The sequence below is a fragment of the Solenopsis invicta genome, chromosome 6, assembly GCF_016802725.1.
Source record: "Solenopsis invicta isolate M01_SB chromosome 6, UNIL_Sinv_3.0, whole genome shotgun sequence".
NCBI classification, from domain to species: Eukaryota; Metazoa; Arthropoda; class Insecta; order Hymenoptera; family Formicidae; genus Solenopsis; species Solenopsis invicta.
The window spans coordinates 4036222-4060603 of NC_052669.1; the positions used below are offsets into that span (position 1 = coordinate 4036222).

General features: G+C 27.6%; 2 protein-coding genes across 2 annotated transcripts; one reads left to right on the plus strand and one right to left on the minus strand.

Moving 5' to 3' along the window:
• The first annotated feature begins 510 nt into the window (after positions 1–510).
• On the plus strand, positions 511–22935 carry LOC105193927 (soluble guanylate cyclase 89Da). Its single transcript, XM_039451328.1, has 18 exons — positions 511–1140; positions 4731–4930; positions 5559–5752; positions 5927–6060; positions 6441–6677; positions 6878–7080; positions 7165–7272; positions 7381–7549; positions 7612–7755; positions 7996–8149; positions 8334–8443; positions 10538–10627; positions 19506–19662; positions 20307–20466; positions 20580–20785; positions 21165–21388; positions 21711–21768; positions 22511–22935. Exons 1-18 carry the CDS (start codon positions 1099–1101, stop codon positions 22642–22644), a joined length of 2724 nt encoding a protein of 907 aa, XP_039307262.1. The 5' UTR covers positions 511–1098; the 3' UTR covers positions 22645–22935.
• Positions 11064–14950, minus strand: LOC105193897 (trypsin-1). The gene is made up of 7 exons (XM_011158585.3): positions 14538–14950; positions 13944–14112; positions 13356–13518; positions 13049–13257; positions 12690–12889; positions 12337–12391; positions 11064–12165 (listed from the first exon to the last, which is right to left on the minus strand). The coding sequence occupies exons 1-7, from the start codon at positions 14604–14606 to the stop codon at positions 12050–12052; spliced, it is 981 nt and encodes a 326-aa protein (XP_011156887.1). The 5' UTR covers positions 14607–14950; the 3' UTR covers positions 11064–12049.
• Positions 22936–24382: the final 1447 nt, after the last annotated feature.

Sequence of the window (24382 nt, forward strand, 5' to 3'; positions counted from 1 at the left end):
CGAAGAGTCTAATACTAAAGCTTGCAACTGAAAAGCGTATCACAATATAATACGAGATTGCGATTCCGTGTCGACTTTTAAAGAAGTAAAAGTTCACTACAAACAAATGAATATTTGATTAATTTCCCTTTCCCGAAGATGGTATGGGCAATTTATCGATTAATAATTATGATTAAAAATTTAGTTTTCGATTATAATAAGCGATTTTTTAACTGTGTTAAAATAAATCTTTGAAATTAATCATTGATTAATTAAATTTTTAATCAATAAAATAAATCATAATAAATTGTGGTAAATTCAATTAATTGAAAATTATTAACTGCTCATCAAAAAATGAATTATTAATCTTATATTATCTTTTCAAACACATTCTCTAATATGCGCAATATAATATAATATTGATTATATATCATTTAGACTACGAGCATATTATAAGAAAAGATTATTTTTTGTTGATTTTTTGAAATGTTTAAATAATATTTATAAGCATAAATAGTTTTAAATGAAAGAGGATTTTAATACACTTTAATGTATTATTATTTTAGAAACCATTTCATTCAAATTTAAAATAAAAATATTAATAAAAGGATTTTTTACCTCATGAAACATAATTAATGTATCACCCTCGTAAAACTGCATTGTAATTCATGATTTCAACGCGCAACAAATAATTGCGTGTTAAAATTTATTGCTGCTTGCATCCAGGTGTAAACGCTATTTCTCTGTGAAACACTGATAAAGTCTGCGCACACGCATCGTGTACTCTCCATCCTTCCATCCTTGTTGAATCGAGTAACCCTCAAGCCACAGTCGAAGCTGGATCCGTCGCGCATCATTCGACTTCCCTCTCTTCACTGCACTCGGGAGAAGTCTATTGTTTAAATGACACTGTTATCGCGGTTGCGAACCTGATGACGCGAAACACTTGTCTTCCGAACATTGTGATTACAATGGAGCTAGATAGTGCAAAGGATTTCGATCTGCTCATTTTGTAAGATAACGAAAAAATATATTTATAAATTCGCCGGCAAAATATGCTTTCGCTATTTAATTAAAACATATCTAAGCAAAGCAAAATTCGTGAATACGTTTGTCAAGATGTACGGGATGCTGCTGGAAAGTGTGCAATATTTCGTGCAGGTCGGTAAAGTGCGAGCAAATTATTGAAATGGCATTTGGTATATTTGGCTAACTTGGGATATACATCTCATGTGTATTCTTGAAGAATGACAGCGTTTTTTAATTGAAATTTTATTTCTTCTTCATTTTTCTTCACGGTAAGTAGTTTTCTAATAATAAATTCTTTTTTCATTAGTAATTTGGTTTAATCTATTTATTTTCTTTTTTTAAATATATATTTTTTAAATATATAATTACGAAAATTAAATTACATTATTATTAAAAAAAAACTTCTACATTTGTATACATTATTGCATTTTTATTTTTAAAAATCAATAATTAATAAATTAAATCATTATGTGTCAAGATATATAGCAAGTACATTAGCTTTGTTAATTGTTACCTTAAATATTATCTGTGATAAAAATTAAAGTAATCAAGAAACATTATTTATAGTTGGTTATAGTATAATTCTACAGTTTATAAGTATCCCAAGTTAGCACACATTATCAATATCTAATTATTAAAATAGTTTTCTAATATTAATTGTCCTTTAAATCACAAAGTTATTTAACATTTCCTTTATTACTTCTTAATAGACCGTTAAGTAAGCTACATTTAAATAATAAAAAGAAATTATTTATTAAATTTTGGTTAAATTTCAAAGTCACTTTGTTCATTAACTCTTTTCATATTTCAAAAGTTCTAGCTCTATTTATTGTGTATACAACGTGGAAAATCGCATAAGTTTTATAAGATTATAGTGGCGCAGCTGCTCCTGCAAATATTCAATTTCAGAAGTTTGAGATTGTGAATGTTGTACTGATGAAGAACAAGAATTTCAATTTAAGAATACTAAAATTCTTTTTCCATCGATTTCTTTTACTTAACGTTTCATTACTTTTCTTTTTGCATTAATATGTTATGTAGTGGTAATTTCTTCTTCACGCATTCCATGTTAAGAAAATGCAATCGATTTTCTTTTAACGTCAAAAGAGATTTATCTTCCGGCTGCGCAGATTTTAATGACTTCCTATCATGTTTCCTTCATAGGTTTTCTCTTACTCCGATTACAATTTATTTCAGAAAATGTAGTCATACTTATATATCATAAAAAAACATTACTTTTATCAAGATAAATTTATACAGCAATAGATTGCAAATTTTATAAATTAAGAATAAATATTAATATTTTATTTACTAGTATATAATAAAATAAGATTATATTTTTAATAAAGAGATAAAAAAAATTGAGAACTCCAAAAGAACGCTTTTACTACTTGAATACAGTTTTATATATGACATCCTTTATCATAATAATTTATTCACGTTTTATTTAAATTTTCATAAACTTGTTATAAACTCTAAGGAAAATGTTGAATGTATAAAACACAATCTATATTATGCATTATAATAACTAAGATGTTTGTGTCTTACACGACATGCTAATAAGTTTGACAAATCCATATTAAGTGCACGTTTGTGCAATCAGTATACATTTCAATGAACGGTATGCACCAAGCGGATGTTGAATTATTAAGTTAAGGTCAAATACATTTAATTTTAAGCAGCAATTTACACTTCATTGTTTTCTTATAGAAGATAACAGAATCAAAATTAAACTCATTCATCATTTTGTTGCATTCAATTTGTTTCATTCTTTTCAACATTATTTAATGATATTGTGTTCGTAGAAATATTATTTTTTTTTATTTATAATTGTTAACTTAATCTTAATTTACATTTATCTTGATTGATATTATAATTTAGTTAAATTTTAATAATTAATTATTTCAAATATTATTGCTTTTCACATAAGTTATTATAAAAAAACTTGTGATCTACATTTATTTTAACACAATTTTAAATTATTATTTAAAGTTTTAATTACGTACACCACCAATTACTGTTTAAATTAAAGGATTTTTTTGTTTAGTCAAGTATAATTTACAGAACAATACAAATAAAATAATATTATCTTTTTCTTTTTCTGTTTTTTACACTTTTGCAAAAAAAAGCCACTTTATCTTGCAGTATAATTTTAATGAAATCTACGTAGTTAAATCGATTTGATATTAATCTTCTTATATGACCTATATATTCGAAAAAGAAATACTTATATGCACATACACATATCAATTTTATCTACATTACGGAAATCAATTTCACGAATATGATAGACGTGTGTACTAAATTACAACATCATCAATTTTTTCGTGATTTTATCAAAAAAAAGTATATTTACTTTCTCAATTATTAGATTAATTATTAGATTTTTTAATCATATTTTCTGTTGCTATGTCAATATTATGTCAATGCTATAATGGCATACATTATTATTACATAAAACTACATATTACAAGATATAAAAGAATATCAAAAAGAGTATCAGACACTCTACAAAATTTAATTATTCTTTTGCAACAAAATTATTTATCATCATTCTCCAAATGTTTTTACTTTTTAAAGTTATTAATATCGTTTAAAATTGTTAACTCAAGTTTATAATAATTTATGCATGTCGATGTTTGAAATATGTTTAATTATTTTACTTATCGATATTAGTTATCTGAATAATTAATTAATTCAAAATGTTCCATTTGTTCTTTGAGAATCGTCCCGAATTGATTTTCGCACTTGTTATGTATGTCACGTACACGTGAAGGAAACGCTTCATAGATATGTAATAAACGAGGTACTTGAATATGAATGAACTTAAAACACTTCCTTTTAGTCCCGGAGCCTTAATTGTATAAAGTTTTAAAAATAGTATCTCACTATATCAATGTGTAAGGTCATCTGTATTAATTTGTTGTGATAATATCTTGCTTACATTTCTTTTACATCTTTTAACCTTCGAAATAACGTAATTCACTTTAAGGCTATTAATGACATTAATAATGCACTCTATATCTAATAACAATATTATCACATTAATTAATAATTAGTAATAATATGCTAAAAACTGCGATTTTTATTTCAAAGACACTATGTGTATTAAAACGTTAAATAAATATTAATTTTTTATTTTTATGTATTTTTTAGTGTATGCATTTTTTGCAATACTCATTTAGTCTTTCAACCTTATTTAAATTTCTAAACGTATGTTTCTGTAAAATTAGAGTAATTTGCTTTAAAAATATTAAAATACAATAGATAGTTTATTGGATCATTTCAATTTGTAAATTTGCGTGTTCAATTGCAATATGGCTCTTTAGAGCCTTTCTCATTAAAGATCATATACTCATTTTCGTGACCGCCTCTCATTCTAGTAAAGGAAACATTAATTGAGTAAATAGGAGAACTGTGGGCAATTGGTTAAATGATCCGAATCGATTTATAATTAATCCAAGGAACCTCTTATCTGGCACATAATGAACATATTATTACAGATATTTCTCTTTAACAAATAATATCTTACTTTCAGCTTATATGTGGTCTTTATCTACGTTACATTTTAATTGTCTTAATTAAGATGTAATCACAAATTACGACCTAATATATTACAGAATGTTCCACAAACTTCGTCGATCTCGGATATCTCAGCTATAAAAAAAATTAAGAGAAAAAATTTTAAATATAGAAAGAAGTATAAAAAATGTATTTTACAGTTAGAATTTGGCGAAGAAGTATGGCTTTGCATTCTAGAGAAAGCTGAATGCAAACACATGGTTTTTAATACAAGACAAACATATCCAGATGAGCTAATGACGAATTTGGCTTTGGCTCTTGCCGAATATACCGGTGATTCTATGGATAACATTATGCAATTTTTTGGAAAATGCTTTGTTAGATTTTTTAGTAATTTAGGGTAAGTTTTATATTTAAGAAAAATGCACAAGTTAAATATTAAAATGTATCGACATAATACATAATTTTTGAAATATAATTAACTGTATTGGAAATATGATCATACATAATTGTTCCTCGCGCATAAGTAATTGCAAAATACATATTTTTTATATTAACGATAACTTAATATTTAGATGTTGATAGCTAGCCAATGTGTATTGTCCCTTTCAATATTTAATAAATAACCAAAAAAAGAAATTATTTTTATTACATATGTCATATAATATGGTTTTCTTATTTTTAAATACGATACATAACTTAAAAAACTAAGAATCAATTTTTGAATATTTATTTTACGACAAACCTTTTCAATACAGCTGTTCGATATTTAAACTTTAATTTACTTTATTTAATTATACGCATTTTATAATCACAAAAAGTTGAGATGTAAAAATATAAATATAAAATGTTCACGTTAGTTAATTTTAAAAAACAAAAACTTTGGAAATAAGACATGCATAATGCACGTGTTAATACGTGTTGATTAATTTAATTATAATTACTTGTATATATATTATTTTATATATAGTATTGTGAAAATATTTGTATAAAAATGAATAAAATTTACATTTAATTTATTTTTTTAGATATGATTGCACTGTAAAAGCAACTGGTCGTTATTTTTGTGACTTTTTACAAAGCGTAGATAATATTCACATGCAAATGAGATTCACGTATCCAAAAATGAAAAGTCCCTCTATGTATACAACGTACGTAGATGCAGAGGGTGTTGTTTTAGTTTACAGAAGTACTCGACAAGGTTTTACCCGTTATCTTATGGGTAAGAATTTAGTTTTTCTTTTTTTTTTATAAAATAAAAATTATGCTACTATTATTAAAACTTTCATAGATACAAAAAAAGAAATATATAAATATGAGTATAATCTTCAGTTTCTTAATCTTATTTTTTCGCAATATAGTTTTCACTACATATATAAAATTCTTTTCTTTACAGGACAATTATTTCAAATCGCGAAAGACTTATATAATATAGAACTGGATATTAAAGTATTAGAAATTTCAAATAATATTCCAGGATCTAGAAGCGTAATGGTTAAATTTCGTATTAATTTCGACAATCGTGAATACGTAAGTTTAAATTTAGATTTTACTATATCTTCTTTTTTTTTTAAAGAAATATTTTGAAAAAAAGCTACTACAAAATACATATACGTATAATGTACTAAATTATTAACAGATAATACGTTAATCACACACGGCTATATGTATAATTTCACATTAAAAAAAAATATATTATATATTTTTAAAGAATTTTAATGAAATTGACTTACATAAATATAAAATCTAGTTTATAAAAATCTATTGTAGTAATTATGTTCTTTACTTCTTGTTATTATATATTTGATACATTATTAATTATTATTTATTATTAATTAAAACTTAATTAAGTTACAGTTACATACTGTTTATAATATGTTTAATGTTCAATTTTTAATATTGGAAATCAGATAGCGAAGAACAGCAGAATGAATACTTCACTAGACCTTGAATTGCCGCCTATATCTTGCACATTTTTCTTACGCCTTTTTCCGTTTGGAGTGGTAATGAACAAGGATATGCGAATACTTGGAGCTGGTGACAAATTACTACAAACATGGGGTGGCACTACATCCATTTTAAATAGGCATGCTACAGAAATATTCAAATTGAGGAGACCGAAAGGAATTTCGTTTACTTGGAGAAATGTAAATAATACAAATTACATGTATTTTGAAAATCGTTTATAAATTACAATAACATTTCCAATTGTGTTACAAATTCGAGACAACATAGAGTCTAAAGTCTGATCATAAGACTTTACGTTGTTGTTTTGGATCATACATACATATACATATATGTGCATAAATACGACATTTAAATACATATATAATATTAAATTTTGCAGGTAATATATTTGCATTCAGTGATATTCGAATTGGAACTTATCAGGGCAAGTGATCATCGTTCTTCGATAAATTTAGACGATGCACCAAGTACAAGCAGTGGTTTAGACAGACGTGGGAGTCAAGGCACAAGAAGTATCTTATTGAAAGGTCAAATGAGATACATCGAAGATATTAAAGCCATTATATTTCTCTGTAGTCCTTTGTAAGTCTCCGATATATCAATATAATTACGTTTTTAATAGAATAACTGTAATTGATTTCATAATTAATTATCTTACTGCAATAGAATCAATAGTTTAGATGAACTCCTTAATATGGGTTTGTATCTGAATGATCTGAATCCACACGGGATGAGCAAAGAACTGGTGTTGGCAGGATGGCAGCATTGCGGAAGGTACTAGTCGTGTTCTTAAATAATAAAAAAAAATGATCTCTTAAACCTAAAACTGAGTACACTTTATAAGAATTTTTGTATGTTTAATTCTATATCATTTATGTACAGATTAGAAATGATGTTTGAGAGGGCGGAGCAAAGATCGATGGAACTAGAACACAGCTACGTGTTGCTGGATCAATGGAAAAACAAAAGTGACGAGCTTTTATATTCTATGATTCCACAGACGGTGGTAGATCGATTGCGAGCCGGAGCCAGTCCATTGAGCACTTGCGAGGTATGCAAGCACAAGTTTCAGTTTCATGTCCAATAATTAACTTAAAAACGTTTTATTTGCAGTCATTTGAATCAATAACAGTTCTTTTCTGCGAATTGTGCGACTTTGATTATTCGACTATCGAAGGGGCGATGGACATCGTCTTATCAATGAACGCCGTTTTTTCTTGTTTTGATACGCTGATGGATCAGTTTAACGTGTATAAAGTAAGATTATTCATTTTAGTAAATATAAAAATCTTTCCGCCATATATCTTTCCGCTTGAGATAATGTGGAATTTAATGTAATTATATGAGTTGACCGATAAACGATATCTCGACTTGGCCAAAAACATTTATCATCGAGATATTTTATTACGAGGATAGAGTTTATCTGAGTTATTATATGTTATCAAACGCGTATGCAATTGTACGTTGTAAATGCTATTTAAAATCATGCTGTGATAGGTGGAAACCGTTGGTTGCGTGTATATGGCAGCTAGCGGAGCACCGGATAGAAATGAAAACCATGCACAGAATATCGCCGATGTTTCCTTACAACTCATTGAGCGTGTTCGATCTCTCAAATTACCCTCCGGACTGGATATACGTATCCGCATAGGTAACCACTCTGCATATAGCCGTTCAATTTACCAAACATAATATATTTTCTTGTGCCTCTTGGGACATGGCACCGTTTCCTCAACTTTCCAAATGATTATGTTTATGAAAGTGATTATATAGCATAGCCACATTAGGATACAAACTAGTATACTAATAATAAGAGTACTTATTTTAAAATTCAGGAATTCATTCTGGACCAGCGGTCGCCGGTGTGGTCGGCATCAAAGTGCCGAGATATTGTTTTTTCGGAGACACTGTTAATACCGCCTCCAGAATGCAAACTACTAGTCTGGTACATATATAATGCTATCTTAACTTTTATATAAATGACATTAAGAAGGGCTAGTTTAGAAGATCATATTTAAAAGTCTTTTTTTTGACCGGTTATTTTATTAACAATTAGAATACATTATTTATTAAGATAGGAAACATAATTTATTCAAATTAAAATAAATTTTGCATTGTTTGTTTTCAACCAGAAAAATGGATATAAGCCTTGAAATACTCTGAGCAGAATTGTTTTAAGATCTTGTGCTCGATACAAAACATAAATAACAAACTTAAAGTTTTTCTTAAAATAAAAGACGTGTGCACTTTTATAAAACATCAATCATGAAGTGTTTTTATTTAAAATGTCTTTAACTCTGTTCAAAAATAAGTTTGGTTATTACAAGTAAAAATAATACAGTTAGTAAAAATGAAAATTACTAGCGTTACGTTTTATTTCTTCCACCAGCAAAACCAATGAACGATCTCAAATAGTCCGAAACATCATAAAGATTTTCAGGTTTAAAATTACGGACATTTTAACGTTACCGCAAGCTTGTAGTAACATTGCAAAAATCTTTTGTAACTTTGATACAATATTACAACGTTACAATGTAAGGTTTATGCAATATTTCTTTAATCTTTCAATACTGATTGTGATTCTAACCTTTTAAAATGTTTTCTCTTATAACCTTTTTTTATACAAATAAATTTTTAATTTTGGTAAAAAGTTATTAGGTCAAAGTTCATGTATTTAATAAATAATTAATTAAAGTTAAAAATTAAATCATGCAAAATCAGCTAAGTTAAGTTAAAAGTTATTAACTATTATTTAACTTTTAATTTTTTAATTACTTATTCCTGTAAATGAGTTACGAGAGTTTGTAATGCGTTGCGATGCAAGATCTCCCTAAAAGTCGTTGAACAAGAGACGATAGTCTCGCGTAGCGACCGCCTCTGTATTACGTGCACGCCATCTCTTTTAAATGCCCCACTCGGGTTATTGACCGCGCGCGGACTCGTAAGAGGCGGCACGCCGCGCGTCGTCTGGCCCGGCCTCCCCACTCTTCTCGGTCGCTTGGTCATTCAACTACTTGACGCGCATGTGGCCGACGAGTTGCACGTGCGCCTCGAGTAGGTGAATGACCAAGCGACCGAGGAGAGTGGGGAGGCCGGGCCAGACGATGCGCGGCGTGCTGCCTATCTTACGGGTCCGCGCGCGGTCAACAACTCGAGTAGGGCATTTAAAAGAGATGGCGTGCGCGTAATGCAGAGTCTCCCGTAGCGAGACTATCGTTTCTTGTTCAACGACTTTTAGAGGGATTTTGCATCGCAACGCACTACAAACTCTTGTAACTCATTTACAGGAATGAGTAATTAAAAAATTAAAAGTTAAATAATAGTTAATAACTTTTTAACTTAACTTGGCTAATTTTGTATGATTTAATTTTTAACTTTAATTAATTATTTATTAAATACATGAACTTTGACCTAATAACTTTTTACCAAAATTAAAAATTTATTTGTATAAAAAAAGGTTATAAGAGAAAACATTTTAAAAGGTTAGAATCACAATCAGTATTGAAAGATTAAAGAAATATTGCATAAACCTTACATTGTAACGTTGTAATATTGTATCAAAGTTACAAAAGATTTCTACAATATTACAAGCTTGCGATAACATTAAAATGTCCGCAATTTTAAACCTGAAAATTTTTATGACGTTTCGGATTACTTGAGATCGTTTATTGGTTTTACTGATGGAAGAAACGAAACGTAACTCCAATAATTTTCATTTCTGTCAACTGTATTATTTTTACTTATAATAACCAAACTTATTTTTGAACAAAGTTAAAGACATTTTAAATATACTAAGCCAATCAAGATATTTATTACAATAACGATATAATTTTTACAATCCCTAAAATTCAAATATTTCAATCGTGCATAGGATTATCAATGTAGAAGCGATTTAATAATAACTAAAGGAATTATGAAAACTAAATTGTTATTGTAAACACTAATGTTTTGATTGACTTTAGCTTTATATCTTCTAATGTTTTTCTGTTTATTAAATTCTTATATTTTTAACATTATTTGACTGCATTGTGTGGCGTAGCCAGGAAAGGTGCATATTTCTTCTAGCACCAAAGCTCTATTATCGAAAAGTTGTTATCATACCGAATCACGTGGAGTTGTGCATGTAAAGGTTCGTATTATGAAAATATAATAATTAATAACATCATATGTCACATATCAATATGTAATTATATATTATTTATTATATAAAGGGAAAAGGAGACATGGAGACATATTGGCTTCAATCAGCACCAAATAACGAAATAAAGGAAAAAACTAATTCATCAGACAATGAAAACAGCAGTAATTGATGGTCTTCTAGTCACTAGTATATAAAGTTTTAATATTAAATAAAATATGATACAATTGCCATATAAATGTATGTTTTGGCTAGTAAAATAATCAATTTGTTGAGACTATCCATTCCTTAATATATACATGCTTTGATCGCGTATAATAAACAAAATTGTTAGAGTTTTATAAAAAAAATAAATTGTCATTAAAAAGTTATTACTCATATGTTAAACTTAAATCAATTATAAATTGATGTCTTATTAATATAAATAACAAAAGATTAAAAGATACATAATGTACATTTTACATAATTATCTATTCTGTAAGTGATGTTAACAACAAATAGATACAATGTATTAGAGTTTTCACTGAAATTCCAAGTCGTCTGAATACGAAAAACAGAGAAAGTCTTGTCACTTTCTTTTCTTATGTACACATTCTAAATTGTGAATATTGACGAAAGTGAAGAGCAATGTACGTGCCTTAATTTTTAATTGTACATACAACTCTGTAGCTGATTGTTCCACTTTTGGATAAACTATGTAAATTATTTAATGAATAAATTTTTATGTCTATTCACAGCATATAATAGATATATAGACATGGACATTTACACTAATTATTTATCGCAATAAGTAGAGTTTCTGAAGATATTTGTAGCATCACTATTAAATCAGATAATCAAATTAATTTTAGATATTATAAGTCTTACAATCATATCGGCACTCAGTTTATAGAACTGAAAAATGTATTTAATAATTGATATGAAAATATTACTAAGCATTAACATCCGCTTTAATAAAAAAAATGACACTTTTTTCATTTCTTATATTATTCATATATTGCTCTAATATCTTATTTATTATTATATTGTATATAAACATTTATCCATTAAATTGATTGAATAATTTGTCACATAATAAATAGAAAATTTATCCGAATATGGAACAGACGCATAGATCGTACTAACAATAAGTCGTATTTGTCATATAAGTACGCTATCGTGAAACGATTATTACAATATGTACATTTACGTATATATTGAAAGTAAATAAATATGTGTTAAATAATTATCGTGTCACGATACAATGAAATCTTGATGCAATGCCAATAATAATTGTTAATTGTTGTTAATTGTATGCTTCATGGTGTGTGCGCTTCATTGATTGTTTCTGTAACTTGCGTAATTTCTGTCTCATTATATGAATAAATGTGAATTGACTAAAATAAATACGTCAGTCTATATTGAACTTGCATATCAACAATAGCAACCATCTTCCGTGTTGTGTGCAATCCATGTGAGATATCTATTTACTCTGGCGTAAACGCCGGGATATCCGGGTCGCGCGCATCCTTCACCCCAGGATACTACTCCTGCAAGAATGTTTTTAATTTGTTTAGCTCCTCTCATGTGAAAGTGGTTTTCCAGGTTTTCTTTAAAACGTTTCCTTAATAAACATTTAACAATTTCCTCAAGTCCCATGACGCTTCATATCACCTATATTAAATAACTAACACAATTTAATGCTAAACCAACTAGCTTACCAACTATCTGATGAATACCATTCTCTTCTATGTGCATCGGACCACCGCTATCACCCTACAATGTGAGTTTACACTGTTATTCTTTCTTTATAAAATTTACAGTGTATAAATTATTTGTTGAAAATGTACGCTGAATTTTTATGCTAACTTTTTTACTTTTTATTCGTTAGATATTGCATTTATATTATATTAATTATTTCCGTAATTTAATTAAAATCTTGATATTTTTTCATATCGCAATATACGTACTAAAAGTTTAGATTATAAATATTTATGATAAACAATTTAAAACTATATTATTATTATCTTAGCATTATTTCCTTGCAATTAGCAATTAAAAATTGATTTCTTACTTGACAGGAATCCTTGCCGCCCTCCTTGAAACCCGCACACATCATATTATCTGTTATCCTGTGCGGTGGATATTTTGTGCGGCATTCCGCGTTTGTAAGAATAGGAACAGTAACCTCCAATAAAATGTGCGATATCGCGCCACCTTCCTTGATGGCACCCCATCCGGTCACTATACCATTTTTACCAGCGAAGGTTTTCACTGAAAACGGATAACTCATAATCTACCATGTAAATTTAAATTATTTCCAGTTCTTTAAAGTCTACTTTTACAAAATTTATAAAATCTAAGATTAATTCTTGATATCTAACATTTTACAAATAAAAATTATTTTTTAATTAAATCAACATTAAAAAATACCTTGTTCTGGGAGACAAGCAGGTCGCATTGAACCTTGGAATTTAATAGCACTGTCTAGTTTAAGAAGTGCAATATCATTATTGTAATTGGTGGTCGAGTAAGCACTGTGCCTAATTATTTTTTCCACTTGAAAATCCTGCGTTTTGCTCTCATTGCTCGTTTTCCAATCATGTTCCAATATTCGGACAGTCAATTTAGACGGATCAAATCTGTTAAGAAAAATCTGATCGATTATTGATTATTTACACATCTACGTATATTCTTAAATTTAATAATGATTAAAAATCAATATAAACATATAAATCACCCGTAAATGCAATGAGCGGCCGTTAATACATATCGCGAATTTATGACTGTACCCCCACAATAAAATTGTCCTCTATACATCAATAGAACCATCCAAGGATATTGATTGATAAGCGTCTCGACGCCTCCGACAATACGATTATATTTGTTTGTCACACCGCAAGCTGTAAATAATGGATCAGTATCTATTTCATACATATTATACGTATATGTACGTGTATCGTTCTTTTTCAATCAACAATATCCGATTGAAATAAATAATATTATTAATGATAATACAGTAACGCAATTAATAAGATATATTTTGTTTACTTTTATTTATATTGCAATAATTTATAATAGATAAAATCAAAATGTGCATCATTATAATAAAAAGTAAAAATTGTTTCAAAAATTATATTTAATTTCAGATACAATTATATGTTACGCAATTAATATCTAAATTTTTAAAGATTTTTAATTCTATCTTGAAAGAGAAAATGAGTTAAATATTATACAGAATAATCCATAATGATTGTTAATTTTCTTTGTATAGTAAAGAATATGCGAAAATACAAGTATAAGATAATGAATATAAATTTAAACATACTGCATTTTAGACATTTTTCTGGTTGCTGTGATTCTATAATCGTTGGTGGATGTGGTGTTATCGAACCAAACAACCATTCCCAGAATCCTTTATCATTATCAATTCCATTTGTGCTATTCGAATTTTTCTCCTCTACACGTATCTCCTCTACAGTTAAGTTCGACTGCAACTATTTAAGACATATTTTTTATAATAAGAATTATAATGTTTATAATGTTTGTATCATACAAAAAAATTAATAAAAATACATTTTTCAAAAGAATATATATAACTGCAAAATATATATATGAGAGTGTAAAAATGTTAAATATTAATATTCACTATTAATATTAATTTTTTAAATTAAACATTAAAAATTGTAAAGAAATGACGTTTAATAAAATATTCATTAAAAAAATTTTATTCTTTTAGTTAGTATATTCGAAGAAATTATGACAAAAGTTCCTATTCTTATTTCTGTATATATTTCATTTTTAATATACACTTATTTATGTATGTATTTATGTATTTTGTAATAAGTAAACTCAGATATCCATGATTTTCATAAGTAATTGTAAATATGAAAACACGACACCATCAACACATCGAGTGTACCTCATTATCAACGGGGATTGTTATCGCCACTCCGATAAGTAGTAGTAACAATATAAACCGAAACAACATTATTTCTTGCACAAAATCTAGCACTATTGTGCGTTATTTCCTGCTGTGTATGCACTGTGAGAAGTATCCAACCGATCTGATCCACCACACTTCCTACCGAGTCAGCATATACTTTCACATAAGCCGTCGATTCGGTGTCACGTCTTTATTTATACGGAATAGTGGACGAGCAGGTAGCAGAAGTGAAAATTTAGGCTAGCCGTATGTAAATTCACCGCAAATGTCATCAATATATAAGAAGAGATCTGCTAAACGAGTTTACTAAAGATGGCGTATCGTGCTCAGATGATTCCTTTTCCTCTTTCTCCCGTGATTTCTCTTCTCAGAATTAAAAAAAAAAAAAGAGCAAAAGTGAATGACCTACTTAAAAGTAATTTATAACACATGAAATACAAAATTAGGAATACAAAAAGGTAAACAATTCATCGAAAAATTTTTTCACATTTTAGAACATTTAATAAACTTTTTGTAAATTACAAACAAAATTAGGAACATTTAAAAAATGTTGCTGGTTTTTATCAAGATTTTTTGCATTTATTGATAATAAACGCAATATTTATTAAATGTTTTAATAATCTAAGAATTCTATTGTAAAAGTAACAAGTGCGTTTTTGTACATAAAATAAAATATGATAATTGTAAATTATATAAGATCAGTTAGATGTTATGCATTTAAAAACAGTTTTTAAATAAAGTTTTACAATAATAAGTGTTTTTTTGTGATAACATTATTAAATGTATGTATATTACCGTACGAATAAAGAGAGTGGTACACATTATACATCTTACTTTCCAAATCGTAATTTGAAAGTTTAATGAATCTTGTTGCAATTTATTTATTTTTCTTTATTTAAAAATATACTCTTTCAAATCTTTAGTGTTACAGCACAAACGTGTGCATCAGATTGCATGTACTGCAACGATACATTCATAATATTCTTAGTGACATAGTTTTCTATGACAAATTCTTCAACAGGTTCCCGTCTTTGTTCTTATCGGCACTTCTCCGTGTGATGCGACTTATCATAACTTCGATTATTGCTGAACAAACAAGATAAGATGCGCGGCAGGCCGACAGATTGTACACCACCTGTAACCTGTAACAGTGGGTCAAGGTATATAGGTAACGAGACCCTCATGCGGGCGAGACGCATTACCTTATTGTCTCGACGTATGTCTAACTTTATCAGAAACCTTGCTTTATTTTTACGTTTCTTCAGGGTTAGATTAAATCTGCGATATAATCTTTTCACGGGCACAAATTTATTATCATAGACAATAGTAAAAGACAAGCACATAATTGCACGTAATTCCTAGGTTGAGTTTAAGGTTACAGAAAAAATTCTTATTTAAAATTGTTTTAAAGTTAGCACTTGAGTCTAGTGATTCAGATTTAGCAAAAGCAATATATAATTATTATGAATAAATACCAAAAATACTAAAAACATTGTAAAAATTATGTGGAAGATGTAATTTAGCAATACACCGAAGATGGTTTTAAAAGGCATTAAGTTATTTTTTAAATTATTAGTTAAAATTAAAAATAAAATTTATAATTAATTATAAAATCTCATTAATCAATTAAAAAATCTCATAATTTTCGAAAAAAATCAATTCTTCAAAATTGTATAAAAATCATTATTTTTTAAGGGAATTACATATTTTTTTTACATAATATAATTTTATTTTATACTGCACAGAAAAATTCTAAAGCACATTCATCGAAAAATCAATACTATACGAAATATTTTAAACTATATTCTGCCGTATCTTGAAATAAAATATAAAATAATTAAAATAATAATAATTAATAAATATCCAGTCTTGAAAAGATTACAAATCAAAAAACAAAACCAATAATATATGTAACTATGGCAACGCCATCTTGTGCTGTAATTGTTTCGTGTCTCCAGCCACAGCAGTCACAGCAGGAAATGACGACAAAATCAATGTTATTGCTCTCTCACAGCATTACCACACAATGTTATGGTGAATTTTGGAACAATGTTCACAGTAGTGCCATTAGTGGCAATCAATTTTGGAACACAGCATAAGATATAAGAGAAATGAAAAGAAACTATTAAAATATAATAAAAAAGAAAAATTTTTCATGATTATATTAAATCAGTTAAATAATACATACACGTGCATGCACATACTCTCTAAATAGGAATTAGTGTGTTCATTAAAAAGTAGTAAATGATTTAATTTCAATGCTATATTATTCAGTGATATATACACTGTCTTTCATAGATAATAGAATCATTCTGACTAATGAGAGAATAATAATAATACTAATAATTGTTTCATTATGCATTCTATTGCAATTTTAAAATTGCTGTTTAAAATGTAATAATATTCTAATTGTTTTATATATATGACCCAGTTTAGTTACGTAGAATGTTTTTGATAAATATATGACATTTAAAATAAAAAATATAATATACTAATTAAACAATAACAAGGTAAATATTAGACATAAAAAATACAAGAAATAAAATTTTTTTGCCGAAGTGAATTTTAGTGCTAAATAATTTTTATATCATCTATTAAATACATTTTTTGTTAAAAAAAGGATAAACATGAACTATATTTATTTTTAACAAGTACATATTACATATATATTGTAATAAAAAAAAATAATTATAATCTCCAAAAATTTAATGAGTCACGTATGATTAAAAAATTTGATTATACTTAATTTGATACTTTTATAAATGATTATTACGTTTTATTAGGTTTTCGAACAAACATAATGTTATATGAGTCTTGCCTTGAATTTGGCTGCAGTTTTATGTTGAGAAAATTGTGACACTTAAAAGGTAAAGATCCTTTTGTGTACGTTTTTATATCGCATATCGCATGTTTGCTCACAAATCCGTCGGTTACAGATGACTAAGATAAAAATCCTTGAAGAGCAAACGTTTTATTAGATCGCGAACTCATCGCAATTTTATGATTTTAACCGCAATCTTTATAATCCGAAAAAATTGTATAACTTCTTCCTTTCACGTTACAAGTTTGTTCTAGTCCATTGAAATCGATGACGAGGACGAATTGTTATTACACTGACCCAATTGTAACAGTAACAACATCTTACCGTGTATTTAACAGATATTAGGAACTTCTAAAACACTTACAATATAATACATTTATATTAGTCATATTTAAATGGAAATAAATAATTGTCACACTTATTTACTTACTCTTTCTCAAACTTGACCTATGCCATAAAATTGTATCATATTATTTAATGGATTTATAAACTGTTGCAAAATTTTTTTTATTATTTTTTTAATTATTTCTTTGAAGCACATATGACATTGTTAAGTATTTTTCACATTAAAAGATGGTCTCAATTGTATGTACATAATCGCGATCAAACACAGGATGCACACGCAAGATCGCATAAAAAGATCACATTACAAATCACTCTCTTCAATAGAAAAAGAATGATCAATTTATTTCATAAATATTTGCAGAAAAGTGTCACATGGAATAATGACAAAAATAAGAATTCAGTATCTCGACGACACATAGCATGGTAACGAACAAAATTCTTATACAATAATTAATTAATTGACTCTCGTAATTTGTATCAGCAATAAAAATATATTATTATAAGAATCGCTATCGTTTTAATCGTCATCATCATCGTTATTGTCATCAACGACGTTGTCATCATCATCGTCATCGTCGTTGTCGCTGACAACGTTGTCGTAGTTATCGTACCGCGACAATGAATCGGAACGGCCGTGGGACGCGGTGGCATTCGCGTTCATCCGCTGACGAAATTGACATTGATCCAGTCTTGATGAATCCCTGAAATGAAGGGTCGCTGTGAGAGGAGGTGGACCGGGTTGACATTGGACATTCGTGGTGGTCGATTGCGCCATAAACCGTCGCGCCTGTACGTACGCGCGCGAATTTCTTATTGTGCTTATACCTGCGACAGTACCTGTGCAGGTGAGACAACGGGCGCGTACACCGACCGGGTGATTTAAAGGCTGTCACATGCAACATCTGCCAATGCAAACGCACCACTCAAGGTTGACGATCCCCACCGAGACACGCGACTGGGCTTTTTCATTAGTTATAATTTACTATAAAACGGCAAAACGACCGAGATGCCTTTAGACTTTTCACGTTACGGGTGTAAGTACGTGCGCGAGCTCGAATTACGCGGCAACATAAGTTTGTACGAATTGGTAAGGATTAATTACCGGACATAGACGGCATGGACGGTTACTCAACAACGAGATACATTCTTGTGCTGTTTCTATGCCTGAGCTGTTGTTACGCATTACCTCGCATGGTAAGTTATATAAAAAAAAATTATTAAATGTCAATTATAAAAATATATGTCGGTAACAGTGACAATATGTACCCGTAATTTATATTTAAACAACGACAGAAAGATATACAAGAAAAGTAAAATATTAACATAATTAACTTAAATAAATCATTAATTTTTAATTACATTTTTTTCATAATTACATTAAATGCTTCATGCTTTATTACTGTTAACTGTCTGCTTTGCTAATTCATAAAGAATAGATGATTTCTTATAATTTTACTTTCATATTTTCTCTAAATTTTTAAAGAGGCACAAATAATTCATTTATTAAGCAGAAATAAAGCATTTGTTCAAAAAAATCTTATAAACAAAACATTGAGAAATATTGCATTTCTGTCTAATAATTTTTCAGTAAAAAAAGTATTTAAATATACACAGTATATTCATAACCAGACAATGACAATTACACATTAATCAACTTGTTAGAAAATTTGCGAAAAGAAACACGAATTAGTAATGAGTACTAATTAGTAATAAATTAATTAATAATAAATAGAATTAGTAACATTGAACTAGATACTCATCCACTCTTTCCTTTATAGACATTGTCGAACAACAAACGGAATTTGCCTACCTCAAACGCTCAAGTGCATTATAATATTACGAATGCTGAAGTTGCAATAGACGAAGTGTCTTATGTCGATTTCGATCCTGCGTTTTCATTTTTGTCTAAAAAACCAAATGTCTGCAGCAATTGCGGTAAATAAAAGTATCTAACTAACGTATTCGATTATACATCTTAAAATCCTATATACACAAAAAACGTTACAGAATTATAAAAATATAAAAAAATCAGGAATTTTTTGTAATTATATTTTGCAGCAATAATTAATAGATGCAAATAATTACGCACGTTCCAATTTCTTTATCCACAAAAAAATATATAATTTATTTCTGTTAAAATGCATAAATGTAATAATATTCTATTATCTATCGCGATTCTATTTCTTCATACAATTAAAATGTAAATGGAACTGATTATAATATGTAAACATGATAAAATATAATATGTAAATAATATGAAAAAATATTCATGTTCAATAGTGTTATAAAAGCTAAAATAATTCTTATTCAACTTAGAGCAGAGTTATGACAGAAAAGCTATGATCTTTAAAGACACTTCGCTTATATTGTGTTTTCACATTATCAGTCGAATAAGTTCTCGATTTTAAAAATTATTAATTTTAATCGGTCATGAATAATTTTGTAACACTATTGAAGTGCGCAAAATATAATTAGTTATAAATAATTAGCAAACATGTAAAATTGCCAAATCATATTGATTGGTGATTATTCAATATTTGTATACATAATAATTATATACATGTTTTAATGTATTACAGTGTGCGGACTTGGAAGAAAAACGAGAATTATTGGTGGCAATGTGACTAGTGTTTACGACTATCCCTGGGTAGTTAGCATGAGTGAAAAAGGCAAGTTTTACTGTGCTGGAAGTTTAATAACACGGAAGCACGTGCTTACTGCGGCGCACTGTTTACAAGCGTAAGTGTCAGGCAACTACAAATCAGATAATTATTAGAATGTATCGGATAATTATCAGATAGTTTTCAAAATTATGTTTTACGACATACTCACATTATTAAAATAATTTTCAGATTTGATATTAAAACCATCAAACTTGTTCTGATGGATAGCGACCGTTCCTCAATAAGCAACAATGCTATAGTCCGACGTATTAAATCAGCAACCGTTCACGAGAATTACAATAGTTATTCATTTAACAATGATATTGCAATCATAGAGATGGATGAACCCGTATCTATAAATGGCATTGTACGAACAGCATGTTTACCAGAAGATAGTAAGTTATTTCTCATATCAATAAGATATGTACATTTTGGAAAAATTTTATATTTAAATTACACTGATTATCATACAATATTTTTATCTTTTACTAAACAATTATAACTATGTGAGCGTGTGGATGCATATGTATTGTCATTTTACATATTGACTTAAATAATATTTAAATTGCGATATCAATAGATGTCTATAATAAGATAGTCAATAAATGTCACAATTATTATAAATTTTTTCTCTCTTTTATTGAATAACATTTAAATTTATTAAACGTATCTAAATTCAAGTTACACTTAAAAACTTAGATAACGTGCCAATAGAATCCATAATGCAATCAGCCTATTAGAAGATATTAGAAAATTAAAATTACAAAATTACAGAAATGATTGATTACACTGGAGCATTGGCAACCGTGGTTGGATGGGGTCGAACGGGGGAGACCAAACCAGTAAGTGACGAATTACGAAAAGTCAATCTGCCGATCTTATCACGAGAGGAATGCGATCAAGCTGGATACGCGAAAAATCGCATTACTGAAAATATGTTTTGTGCCGGCTACATATTACATCCAGAAGGAGCGGAAGGAGGACGAGATGCTTGTTTCGTAAGTGCTAATCAGATTGCAAAATAATTAACAAAATAAATAAACAATTGATCATTTTTAAATAAGAAATAAGAAATGTATACACAAACACATTATCGTGTATGTGTATAAATTATTAAAAATTATTTATAATTTAGAAAAAGATTTAGAGATCTTTAAGCTTTTATTAACATATATGTATATTATGTATAAATAATATTAATACTAATAGAGGTTTATTAATTTTATTACAATATTAATGTAATAACTTTTTAAAAAACGTAATATCTACTTTCATACTATTATTTCTATGTATATACATATATATTATTTTTATTTTAAGGGTGATAGCGGTGGTCCTTTACATGTTAAAGGAATTTATGGACAACTTGAAGTAGTAGGTATGTATTTGATAATAATAAATTAAAATTTTTATATTATTAATATTATATTATTTACAACTTAATTTTTTAACAAATTTAATTTTAATTTAAATATTAAAATAATGTTTTTCCACTATCTTATTAAAAAAGATTGTAGCTCTCTTAAACTTTAGGTTTATGTTGCAAAAGTCAGAAAAAATAAAAGGAGTGGAGATAACTTGCTTGCAATCACTTTATTATATGCCTTTGTGTCAATATTGTGTTGTAATTTTAATTTTTATTCTTAATATTAAAAAAACCATTAAAAGTTGAATGAATTTGTTAATGTTATAAATAGCGCAGCGATATATTGTCTTTGTAGGACGTGTAAAAGGTTTATTAATTATTTCATGATACATAAGTGTAGAGAGATAGTAAGGAAAAAGTACATAAAGATACAAGTGCTTAGCTCTTGTATTTTTGTCCAATTTGATTGTCATATTCATGAGTGATCATAAATCCTACCATTTTTTATACATGATAAAAAGACAATGTAAGGATTTTTTAAAGTTATTTTTCCAAATATAAGGAAATAAATATTTCATATATTTAATTTCTTTTTTATTGTAGTAGATAATTTGAAATTTTAATTAATATAGTTTATTTTCTTTAAATATAGTAAGTGGAGCTTAATAAATTAAGTTGTCGTTAGATGCGGTGTATATACCGAAATTATCCTATAAAAGATAAATAAAATATAATGATATCCTTATATTTTAAGGCATTGTTTCTTGGGGCCGTGGATGTGGAAGACCAAATTTCCCAGGAATCTTTACAAAACTAACAAATTACATTGGATGGCTTAAAGATCATTTGGACGACGAATGCGTTTGTCCTCCACCTCATCGACAATAAAATAAATTTGTTACTTATTTTTATTTAACTTATTGTTATAAATTGCACAAACGTAATTATCACAGAAAAATAGTAAATATTGGATTTTAGTTTAATATTTATCCGATCATTAAGTTTAATTATTAAGTTTAAGAAAAAAATAGAGAATAACAGTAAAGAATGTTCTCATTCTTTTACATTCATATTGTAGCTTCATTATAAATATGTAATTTATCTTATACAACTCAAAAAATATTTTCATATTTTACAAGTTTCATACTAGATACTATATAAATATATAAATATTATATCTAACTGTTTTCCTAGAATCATCGTGATGTTATTGTATATTTCCACGTCATTAATTTATTATAACTATTAATATATATACACATATATAATGTTACATGCATCTAGTCGAATGTATATAATAAAGTATTTATATATTGCCATATTAATTGTGCAACAAATGCCTTGTAAAATAATAACAAAAATATAATTAATTTTTATTTACTTATAGTGTATATAAAAATATCAAAATTACAAATATATAAATTATTATAAAATCAATTTTCAATTAGAATAAAGAGACGTTTTAGATCTATTGTAAATCCTTTTTTCTTCTTATCTTTCTATAACTTTACATAAACAAAAAAAAACAGTAAAATAATTTAAAGTAGGAACAATAATTTGGACGTACTTTTACGTTATTTGTATAATTAATTCTTAAAACTAGAAAAAAATAAAAAGTAAGTTAAATCGAGATCAAAGTAAATCTACTATCTAAATCAGTGAAATCTTACAGATTTACTGTACTTATAACAGTGATCAGTATTCACTTTTTTCATTTAAATACTTTCATAAAACACAGTAAATTGCACATTATCGCAAATATGAATTCATATTTATTCATACTTACGACAAATTATTATTACCATACATAAAATAAATTCACCGAGCAAGAAATAACTATCTTACCAGGTAATAATATCGTCTTTACAGGTTACATAAGCTGTGTTCCAACATAAACTACCAGTGTTAAAAATTTATAGTTTCTGTTACGTATATTATAGGTTTCTAGTACTGACGATGAATATCGAAACGCGCAATCATAGAAACTTGCGTCACGACAAAAAATAAAGCTATCACCCGTCTAGTATAGCGTGGTTATGTATTCATACGCAATGCTAAAGTATAGACAACGCTCTTATACATAAAATGTTACCAAATTATTCAGTTGACAAAAAAAAATAATTTTGATTAAATTAACTTTTTTGTTATATAAAATCTATTTTTTTTCACAGAAAAATAAATTTGCACTTATTAAACATTATTTTAATTAATATAAAATAAAATGTTATTATTACATATAATTGTCATAGATAATTTTATTACAAACTGCTTAAGTTTTGTACATAAAGTCTAACAACAAAATTATTTGGTCCACGCAACAAAACAGAAAAATGTATTTTAGGGAAGCAACTAAAGTTTTTGTTATAAAAAACAGCATTGTCTTTGGTTGTCATTAAAAAATGACTAAGCAGTTTTGTTAACGGCACTAAATTTGTTTTTCTAACATGTTACTGAATAATTTTTCATAATTTAAAGTATGTAAAAAAACAATTTAAATAATAAATATTAATAAATCTCTACGATGCATCATATATGTAATATCGTAAAATATATAAAAAGTTGCTAAGATAATACCTCAGCACGTTGTTTTTAAACCACCACAGATACAGAATTTCCTGTCTTAATA

What these genes read in the sequence shown, in the direction of transcription:
- LOC105193927 (XM_039451328.1), top strand. Translation starts at nt 1,099, where the DNA reads ATGTACGGGATGCTGCTGGAAAGTGTGCAATATTTCGTGCAG. An exon ending in GAATGCAAACTACTAGTCTG is followed by an intron (nt 8,444 to 10,537) that starts GTACATATATAA and finishes TGTGTGGCGTAG; the next exon opens with CCAGGAAAGGTGCATATTTC. An exon ending in GAGGACGAGATGCTTGTTTC is followed by an intron (nt 21,389 to 21,710) that starts GTAAGTGCTAAT and finishes TTTTATTTTAAG; the next exon opens with GGTGATAGCGGTGGTCCTTT.
- LOC105193897 (XM_011158585.3), bottom strand. Translation starts at nt 14,606, where the DNA reads ATGTTGTTTCGGTTTATATTGTTACTACTACTTATCGGAGTGGCGATA. An exon ending in CAATCCCCGTTGATAATGAG is followed by an intron (nt 14,113 to 14,537) that starts GTACACTCGATG and finishes TGTCTTAAATAG; the next exon opens with TTGCAGTCGAACTTAACTGT. An exon ending in GCGGCAAGGATTCCTGTCAA is followed by an intron (nt 12,392 to 12,689) that starts GTAAGAAATCAA and finishes CTCACATTGTAG; the next exon opens with GGTGATAGCGGTGGTCCGAT.